This window comes from Pseudochaenichthys georgianus, chromosome 15 (genome assembly GCF_902827115.2).
Source record: "Pseudochaenichthys georgianus chromosome 15, fPseGeo1.2, whole genome shotgun sequence".
In the NCBI taxonomy this organism is placed as follows: domain Eukaryota; kingdom Metazoa; phylum Chordata; class Actinopteri; order Perciformes; family Channichthyidae; genus Pseudochaenichthys; species Pseudochaenichthys georgianus.
This window is the reverse complement of record NC_047517.1, coordinates 16,051,883-16,062,216: the sequence shown is the minus strand read 5'-3', so window position 1 is coordinate 16,062,216 and position 10,334 is coordinate 16,051,883. Positions and strand designations below refer to the sequence as shown.

At 43.9% G+C, this 10,334-nt stretch overlaps 1 protein-coding gene and 1 long non-coding RNA gene across 2 annotated transcripts in view; both read left to right on the top strand.

Moving 5' to 3' along the window:
- Window positions 1–3,892: 3,892 nt before the first annotated feature.
- Window positions 3,893–5,158, top strand: LOC117459731 (uncharacterized). The gene is made up of 2 exons (XR_011644487.1): window positions 3,893–4,333; window positions 4,579–5,158. It is a non-coding gene; the product is annotated as an uncharacterized lncRNA (long non-coding RNA).
- A 4,896-nt stretch (window positions 5,159–10,054) lies between these two features.
- Window positions 10,055–10,334, top strand: part of ptk7b (protein tyrosine kinase 7b) — a 25,226-nt gene continuing 24,946 nt past the window's right edge. Inside the window, exon 1 of the mRNA XM_071205596.1 lies at window positions 10,055–10,139. Coding sequence (XP_071061697.1) covers window positions 10,055–10,139 — 85 coding nt within the window. The remainder of the gene's footprint in view (window positions 10,140–10,334) is intronic.

The following is a 10,334-nucleotide window of genomic DNA, read 5'->3' as shown; positions in this document are numbered from 1 at the left end:
AGTTAATGGGGCTCATTCACTGGAGCTTCCACAAACAACAATCAACTTAATTATTACATTCAAATGAGTTTACATTCAATTTGGATAATAACACGGGAGAAATTAGCGGAAGGGCTCTCTTTTCCTCTCTCCCTCTCCCCCATGTCTCTCTCTCTCCTGACAGCCTGTCAGTATTGTCTCATGCAGCTCACTGATCCAGTAATGAGTGACCCGACAGTGAAGAATAAATATATTTATAACTAGTTTAGCTTGTTCCAGAGGTAGATAAAATAGCTAAGTGTGTTAGGTCTAACTCTTGTGTGTTTCGTTCCGCTCACCGGTCCGGGGCGGAGCTGCAGGATTTCTGCTTCACACACACGTTGCATACCGCTATTTTACTGTATTTTTCGGACACCTTAAAATAATGCCAGACCGGTGAAGCCATTTTGGCGAGCTTGTTTTGCCGCACACAGAAAAAAGTGTCATGTATTTTACATCATGCGTTCGGCTCTCGCGATCGGCTCTCGCGATCGGCATGTTTCGAGAGCACCGATCGATCGGTAGAGAGTATCGGCCGATCTCGATCAGTGACCGATCGATCGGAGCATCCCTAGACGAGAGTGAAAATGGAACGCACACGCTATTTGTAGTTTGTTTATATCACGTAGTCTGTTCTTCTTCTCTGTTTTCCGGTTGTTGTCTCTTTTGAATGACGAATACACACTACCGCCGCCTGCTGGTAAGGAGAGTTATTGCCGCTCACGCATGCGCAGTTCGTACGTGCTCGGCTGAAGTCTTTGCGTTGTGTTCCACTGCGACACATGGCCAAGACGCAGGAGAACACGCCGACGCAACAGTCGGCGTCGGCGAGTTCTCTGGTGACTGCTTGGTGTGTCAGGGCCTTAAAGGTGTGTTTTGCTCCGCTCACCGGTCCCTCACAGCGGGCAGAGCTACAGGTGCTGATCTCTCTCTCGCGCGTCCGGTTATACTTCACTCACGTTTATGTCCAAATCCATCAGAAAACCAAATTATGTTTTAAGCATGAAAGCTTTTTTTAATATATAGGATTTGTACTTTTCGGTTAATCGATTGGTTAACCGTTTTTTTGGGGGTCGAATATTCGAATATACATTTGCTTTCAAATTCCCATCCCTAGTTCTCAGTGTGTTTGTCCACATGAGAAAGTTTGACTGGTAGCAAACGTTGTGCAATTGGGGGAGGATTTCAAGGTCTCCCATGGCTCTAGTTTCTGGTCATTCATCAGACGATGTTTATTCAGGTTTGGTTGAAGCCTTTTGAACTTCAGAGTGCTCTTTTTCACCCAGTCGACTCGGCATGTGCAGTTTGCACTCACTCCATCCCTAGCACTCACTCTCTTTTCCCTGGGGAGGATCTTCTTGCACTCCCTCAGAGGTCAGAGCCACGGCTACCCAATATCTCAGAGTTGGGGTGCCTTGTCAGTCCTAAATTGATGCGCCCGTGTCTCCTCGGTTCTCTGGTGTCCATGACCCCAACATTTATATAGGTGTGCCATCTTTAACGATCTAACAGAGGAGTGAGGGAGCAAGGCACCTTAGAAGAAAAATGTTGGGCTTAATTGAAAACATGCAACCTTTTAATAAAAATGACTTACTGTGTCTTCAAAATGTAATCAAACACGATGAAAGGTATTCCATTTGGAAGCAACGTGTTATCACAAAGCTTTCAGCCACATCTCATCTTTTATTTGGGGTCAAAAAAGACATTAAAGGATTGCAGAGGAAATGCAACAGAGGGAAAAGGTTGCCTGGATGACGTTTTTCTTAGGAATAAGGGAAAACCAGCTTCCTGTTAGCTCCATTTTTTTTATATGTAGCTTGAGGCTGGCGTTCCTAAAAAGTGTCGAGTTAAGTTATGGATCAATGGTGGCCAAAAACAACTCATCAGCCCGAGGGAGAGATTAATGAAACAAAGATGGTTTTGATAGTTTATAAGAAATGGTGTCTGCTAATATTTTCCAAGCTGTGGCATTAAATGTTTGGTATGTGCATGTAGGAAGCGTACCTGCTGATTTGTGCAGGAACACTAAAGCTCATTGATGTTTCTTTGATGGGACTGGAAAAGAACCAAGGTTCATCATGACCGCTGGCCTCTGTGGCCCCTGTTGGCTCCTTATCATCCATAAAGCAAAATAAACAAAGTGCTGCGAGGATCGAGCTACTCGCTTTAAATGATGATTACTGCACCTAATGACCCCAGTGGGTTTGCTGTTGTGTATACATGAATGCGCGTTGGCTCGTGTGTTTGGGGTTGAGCTGGCTCTGCTGTTGGACCCTGTGGTTCTGATTGGAGTCGGGCCTTGAAGATATCAGTCTCTTTTTCCTTCTTTGCTCTCATAGTTGGTCTGTTGCCTCTCGTGGTTGCCAGTTTTGTCTGAAGGGATCTCTGTTGTTTATTGACTTGGTGACTGCTTGCACAGCTCTGTCTCTGTGTGGACTGGTGGAGTGGGTTAGCCCTCACCCCCGATCCACCACTGCGGCTAGCTTTGTTGTGTTGCGCTGAGCGAAGTCTTTTCATTATTTTATTCTGTGGTATTTGGTGTTTCCAATTACTTGCTGCCATGCTTCAGTGGGATATTATGTGTTATGGAGATCAGCATAGGTCTGTATGCTGCTGAGATATTTAACCCAGGAGTGACTCGGGTTGATGGGCTAAGCTAACGCTTGCTGTGCGTTGGCTTCATCGATTGCAGAATAACAACATTGTGTGTACATGAGAACAAGTTAGCATGACAAAGCTACATTTTTTTGAGAATATTGAGATATTGCAATAGCTTTGAACATGTACCTCTATTGATATTGCGACAATATTGTGAAGTTTAATATTCGTGCTTCAACCATGAGCTAAATTATTATCACCAATGAAATTGTGACTGTGGGCAAAGGCCAAATTAGAATGAGAAATTACAAAAAGGGTTTTCCACCTATTTCTGAATAGTATAATCAATAAAAAAAATTAGGGATGCACGATATTGGTTTTGCTTCTCGATACCGATAACCAATAATAATAATATATATATTAAATGTACCTGTAGTTTTTGCACACCTGGTGGTAAAAAAAAGACTAGTAGTGAGCAAATGACATGAGTATTACTACTATGAACAAAACAAAGCCAAGAACAGTTTTGACTCTTCAAAGTGACCATATTTACTTTCCCAAATAAAGTTCTTGCCTTTTTCAAAAGCCTCGTCGATAGGTAAAAGCCCCAGTGCCTTTGCAGCTGGCTTTGGATTCGCCGCTAGTTTAGCAGCGCAGGCGTCTTCGTATGCTTTTAACACACCGTCGTAGCCATGGCGATGTTTCAGGTGACTAATCAGGTTGGAAGTATTATAGCTCGTTGCCTTTTTCCCTCCTCGTGGAACTTCTGCATTGCATTTGTTAATACAAATAGCAAGCGAACTATCTAACTTTGAAATAGTCCCATACTACCGACGACATGTTTGTTTACTGTCCTGGCTTCACGGCCGCACACCATTTACGTCACAGCTCCAGTTAGGGAGCGCTGGATTTGTGAAAAACTCCCCTCTTCCTAAACCACTAACACCACAGTACTGGCAAAACGGGAGGAGCCGAGTGAAAAACAAGCGCCCCTCATCCCAATCCACCCACACCGCAGTATTTTTTCTTTTTTTTTACCCAAAAATATATTTTATATTATCGGGGCTATTAATACTTTTATCGGGTTTATCGGGATGACGTCATAAGTAGGGATGCACCGAAAATTCGGCCACCGAAAATTATCGGCCGAAAATGGTTAAAAAGGCCCTTTCGGCCGAAAGGGTTTTAGCACCGAAAAAATATCACCGAATGTCAGAACAGGCAACCTAACGTGTTGTTGTGATGACGTAATAAAGACGCGGCGAGGCAGGGACCATGCTCACGGCTGGCTCACAGTCAACATGTCTGCCGCTTGGAGATACTTCACAATATCAGATAAAGAGTCGCGGATTGCGATTTGCAATCCGGACCGTGGAGTAAAAACTATGAAAAGTACACTCTTGGAGTCTGTCAACACACGTTTTGCTGATATCTACTCTGATCCCCTGTACTGTATCGCGACTGTACTTAACCCGCGATATAAAGACAATTATTTTGATGCGGGGAAAAAGCAAAGCGCACGAGACATGATCCAGGCTGTGTTGGATAAGGAGAACCCACGAGAGGAGGCTGCTGCGCACAGCACAGGAGACGTGACGCAGACCACAGAAAAAAGGGCTCGTCTGTCTACAGCAGAGGAGGAGGAGGAGAGGGGGCAACCACCCTCGTTGTCTGATATGTTCAACGAGATCATGGAAGAGAATACTACCCCAAATAGGTAGGCTACTCTGTTCTGACTTGGTTACTTACTGTACTATGTGCTACTGAATGTGATATTTATTAGTACTGTATGTGCTGCTATGTAATATGCTCTTAATGTTGTAATTTCTTTTGACATGTCAGATGATTTTATTTGTCTGCCAAGTGATCTGGCATGCGTAAATATACATTTGACTAAATGTTCATTATGCACTGTCCCTATTTTAAATACAATCTTATTCTCTCAAACCTCTCAAATGCCAGGCTGGTGACAAGCTCAACCGCTCAACAGTTAGATGATTATCTCTCAGAAGTACCCATCCCCAGAAGCGAGAACCCTCTTGGATACTGGAGAAACAAACAAGACCGCTTTCCTGACCTGGCCAAGGTGGCACGCAAGTATTTGAGTGCTCCATGCACAAGCACTGACAGCGAGAGACTGTTCAGCGCTGCCTCTCATGTGCTTGATGAGAAGAGGAACAGACTCATGGCTGATAAAGCAGAGAAGCTACTGTTCATTAAAAAGAACCTCCCACGTTTCCTTAATAAGTAGACAAGGCTGGCTTATCATAGGCTTATCATAAGCTTTCATTTGTAAATACTATAGTTACATTCATGTGGATTTATCCAGTTTGCACATTTGTATGCATGCACTTATAGGTGCATTTGTTGTTGTTGTTGTTGTTGACACTATTTTGTTGTAGGCCTACTGGCCTAGATGTTTATGCTGTTTTAAAGCCCCTTGGCTTTGTTCTGAATGCACTTTGTTGTAGTTATTATCCTACAGAGAAAATAAATGTACAAATGTTCAAAAGTGCTGAATAAATGTTTTATGGACCCATAATAGTGATTATTATTTAAGTTATGTTTTGCCATAATCATGTCTATTTCCATAATCAGGTAGCTGAACAACATTGGTAAAAAATGTATACATTATATATATATATATATATATTTCTATTAATCATTTTCGGCATTCGGTTTTCGGCCAACTGTTTCCTATTTTCGGTATCGGTTTCGGCCAAGAATTTCCCATTCGGTGCACCCCTAGTCATAAGTAGTGCTGGGGGGAAACGATTATTTCGAAAACGATTAATCGGGCGATTATTTGATCGATTAATCGACTAATCTAACGATTATTTGTCTGTTGTTCAATTCATAAAAAACGTAATGTAAAAAAAACGTAATGTAACATTTTTTTTCACAATACTGTGTCTCAGGGGATCTTAATATTTAACAAACTATTAATGTGTTATACCAGATTAACGGTAATAATCTCAGCTAACTGACGATACAAACCATGTTTACCAAAACAAAACACAAGTCTCATAAGAAGCATCTAAATGACCCATGAGCAAAAAATGCTAACGGACATTGGCAAAGAACTCAAGATAAAAGTACCCTGATTACTCATCGTAGCTGCACATACAAGATATCCGATTAAAACTGAGACTCCACAGATTATGCAGGTATATAGTATCATCACTGAGTGATCCGGACTCGCGACAGGGGAAGCAAATACAGTTATCACAACACGTACCTTTACAGAGCTTCTAGGGAGATCGTCTCACCACCGTAGCTGTCAATCTGATCAAAAGACGTGTTCAATGGCATTAAAATGAGAAAAAACGCGGCTGAATCGGTTAATCCATAGGTTTTTAACGTCTATGTATAAAAAAATGATTGAATTTATAATCCATAATTCCATTTTTATGTAAAAATCGGAGAGCAAATGCTAGCTGCTAATGGTAGCCACCACAGCTAGCTGCCGCTTTAAATGTTCCAACATAGCCGTTGTGTTTGTGTGATATGCCAACTCCATTTGGCAAAGACTGCAAATGACAATATCTTTGCATTTTGGACTAACTTTAAAATATTCCCATGCTTTTGAAGACCTAGGGCGAGATGTTTTCGTTTGAGGGCTTCGTGCGCAATCCTGTGAGGAGGTGGTAGCCGTTTCAGTCTCCATTGTGTTTGAAGTGTGTGTAGCGACGCGTCGACGCGGAAATATGTCGTCGACGCGGAAATATGTCGTCGGCGACACGGAAATATGTCGTCGGCGACACATAATGTCGACATCGTCGACGCGTCGCTCCAGCACTAGTCATAAGGGATGCACGATATTGGGTTCTTGAAACCGATACCGATAACTTCCTGCTTCTCAAGACCGATACCGATGATAAAAAAAAATGTACGCCACTAATTATTTGAACGCGATTAACGCATGTGTATTTTTTTTTCTTGGCCGCCCCGTAGTTTCAGAGCGCATCGAGTTTAAAATACCATCTACAAGCTGATGCTGACAGCCCTGCTCCTGCCGCCCGCTTGTGGCAGACCACACTTCCACGCTCACCGGCAGGCACCGACTGGCCATCGGGAGGACCGGGAGGGTGGCCCGAGCGAGAGAGAGACCTTACGTGCATTGTTGTTGTTAGCATCTGGTGCTAGCTAGCTGCGCTAACGGATATAAGGAGCTGTTTAAATGAAAACAGAGGAGCGACATTTCGCCACAACTGCGCCGAGCACTTGACTTGATGCAGGAAGCAGACAGCGGGACATTGTACGAAAAGTCAGCACACTCAGCACGGATAGTGCGCAACATGATTGCGGCGTCCAGGCAGCTCCGGTTCGAGCATATGCCTTGAGTTGCCCATAGCTCCAACGCGTGCGCGCGCACACACACACACACACTTTGTATTGTATTATTGTCTTCGTACGCTTTTAACACACCATCGTGGCGATGTTTCAGGTGACTGATCAGGTTCGAAGTATTAGGGAGCGCTGGATTTGTGAACTCCCCTCTTCCTAAACCACTAATACCACAGTACTGGCAAAACGGGAGGAGCCGAGTGAAAAACAAGCGCCCCTCATCCCAATCCACCAACACCGCAGTATTCTTTTCTTTTTTTCCCCCCAAAAAATATATTGTATATTATCGGGGCTATTAATACTGGTATCGGGTTTATCTGGATGACGTCATAATTCCTAATATCACCACTACAAAAAATCTTTGTCACAGTATAAGTGGTGAGTTTGTTTGTAGTTTAAGATTTTGGAAAACCAATCGAATCCCAAAATACATGAATTGATCATTTCTTTTACTGCCAAAAAGAAAGAGAATCGGGAATCTTCAAACCTGATTTGAAACAGAAAACGCCCTCAATAATGTGTGTGATCCTTCAGTAACCTTTCATTATTGTTTTCTCATCAGATGACGTTCCTGTCATTAACTGACTTTCTTTAACCACAGCATGATCTAATCTGCTCTTGCTAGACATATCTGCCATTAGTGTAACCCACAGTTTTGTGTTCACTTTAAAGATGATGTTTGACGCCGTGGATATAACCCACTCAGACAGTCATAAATCCTTACAATAACTCTCCCCCCGCGGGGCAGGTGTGAGGCCCTGGTGAGGGGGAAGCTCGTCTTCTGAGTGAAACAAAATCCCTGTTTTGTTCCCATGTCGCTGCCAAAGCATGTGCAGCGCTGCCACTGCATTCAAATGCATCTGATGGAAACGTGCAGGAATGCTTCATTTGGCGTCAGCCCGTTTGAAGGAGGGCTCGGGGGGGGAGAAAGGAGGGCAGGAGAGGAGAAAGGCGTCTGGCATGCCATTGCATAATCCAAGCAGCCATTAACTCTTTGTGTCCCGAGGCTGAATGAACTCATCATAGCAACGGGCCACAGGCAGAGTGACACCCGGCAGCTCTCAATCAGCCCCCGGTTCCTACCCACCAGCCCGGCAGGTTTAAACAGGCTGAAAAGGCCTGGTGTTTAATGGGAACCGTGTTTGATCTTCTAATGAAGGGGGTCAGCTGGCTACAAGTGACCCTGCAGAGGGCCCAGTTGTTGTTTGGAGTGAACATATTTACCTTCAGTAGTTTGCATGTCCTCGTATCTGTGTTGATTTGCCGTATCGTCCAGTTTACTCGCGCTCTGCTGTGTTTGGCGGCGCTTCTCATTATGCTGTATTTCACTGAGCTCAAAGGCCAGATCCGTCTCCATGGCAGCATGTACACTCTGTAAACCCCCCGGTCCCGGTACCTGACTGAACCTGCAGGAGCATGGATTTACTATGTTACGACGGAGTCAGAATAATGTATGACTTAAGCTGGTGGCTTCATCTGCTCTTGGCGCGGGGAAGCCTGTGTGAATGTTTTAGAGCTTTCCGGTTCTTCTGAATCCGCACTCGTGCATTTTGGATGTGAACCAAGTGCCATACTACCACTGGCTCCCAGGCTTTGGAGGAGTGCAGTTGTATCTCACAAAGAAGATTACTCCAACACCACCACAACGTTTCTTAAGAAGAGTTTTCTCTGAATAATGTTAGGGGGGATTTCTCAGTTGGAGATTTATTTTGTGTTTTGCAGCTTGAAGAAAATGTTGCCTTGAGTGACACACAAGCATGCTGTGAATCAATCCGTAATACATGTTTGTGCAAGCTGAAAAAACAGCAGATTGAACAAAATGGCAGCGTATTTAAGTGTGTGTGTGTGTGTGTGTGTGTACACACTGAGAATATCTCAATGGGATATCATGTTCAAAAGGAAGGAATAGGAACAATAGAAAGACAATTGACAACACCATTTTGCCAAGAGCTAACCCTAACCCTGTCCAAAATCAACGTTTTCTTGGAGAAAATAAAAAGACCATGGGAGACTCGTAGATAATTGATTGATTTAGTCTCTACTCCCTCCACACAACATATTAAACGGTGTGTAAAAGTGGCTTTATCATTGATCTTTGCTCTGTTATTGCCCCTTTTTTCCGAATTGTACATCTGTCTTACCCTTTACTCCGCCTCCAACAGTGAAGGCACTGTTCAGTTGATTTATTTATCGGCTCTCTAATCACCCAGTGAAACCTCTGCTGACCCCAGGTCTGTTCCCAGCCACGTTCAACGATTCTACATCTCCTCTCCTGCAGCCAGCACGCCCAGCGGCATTAGTGCATTATGGTCAGCATTGTTCTGGATTAGTAGACAGTAATTACCTCAGCAGAGAGGAGAGCTCACTACACAGCCGCAATTGTTATTTTCCGTGGTTGTAATTATGTTAAACAACCTCTCAAGCATCCTCATCTTCATCCCTTTTCCTCGTTGCCTCCGCTGCCACACTCGCACTTTGCTTCACCTTCTCATGCACCCTTTCATTTTTGTTCGTTCCACTTTCGCAAACTATGCCAACTACCGAATCCCTTCAAACCCCCCCCCCCCATGTTCCTTTCTGCTGTCCTCTATCTGAACCTCCCTCTGAGTCTGCATGAAGCCTGACTTCAGAGGATTTTTTTTAACTCATCTCTTCTGACAGAGGGATGGCACAGCAGCAGACTGTGTGGGTTTGCTGCATGAGGAGGTTTCTGGTTTAACTTTGGGCTCTGCTCAGTGTTGGGAAGCAGTTCTCCTGCTGGGAAGGGATCTGAAACGAGACCGCGAATGTGTGTGGAAGCTTTTCATTTTTATTACCAAACATATTGTCTTTCACTTTCAAGTCTACTCTGTGTCCGGTGATTATTTCTGACCAAAATGCCTCTAGATTATTTTGTATTTCTTTTATTTTTACTGCTATATGTGTGAGGAGATATTACCGTTGTTGTTTTGTTTGGTTGTTTTCACCAGTGCAGCACGAGGTCAGAGGCTATTCCTGCATCATCTGCTACAGGAAGGGGCTTCCAGTTTGTCTTGCATTATTCCCTCCATCCTTCCACATCGCTGTAGCTTGTGTTGTGGAGACAGAAATGATGTGTGAGGCTGCTAGTTTGTTTTCAGTGTTTGATTCAAAAACTAATCTGGAGCAGAAATCCTGCAGCTCCGCCCGCTGGACCGGTAAGCGGAGCGAAACACACAAGAGTTAGACCTAACACACTTGGCTATTTTATCTACCTCTGGAACAAGCTAAACTAGTTATTATAAATATATTTATTCTTCACTGTCGGGACACTCATTACTAGATCAGTGAGCTGCATATGATACTGACAGGCTTCCAGGAGAGAGAGAGGGGGAGAGAGAGAGAGGGAGAGG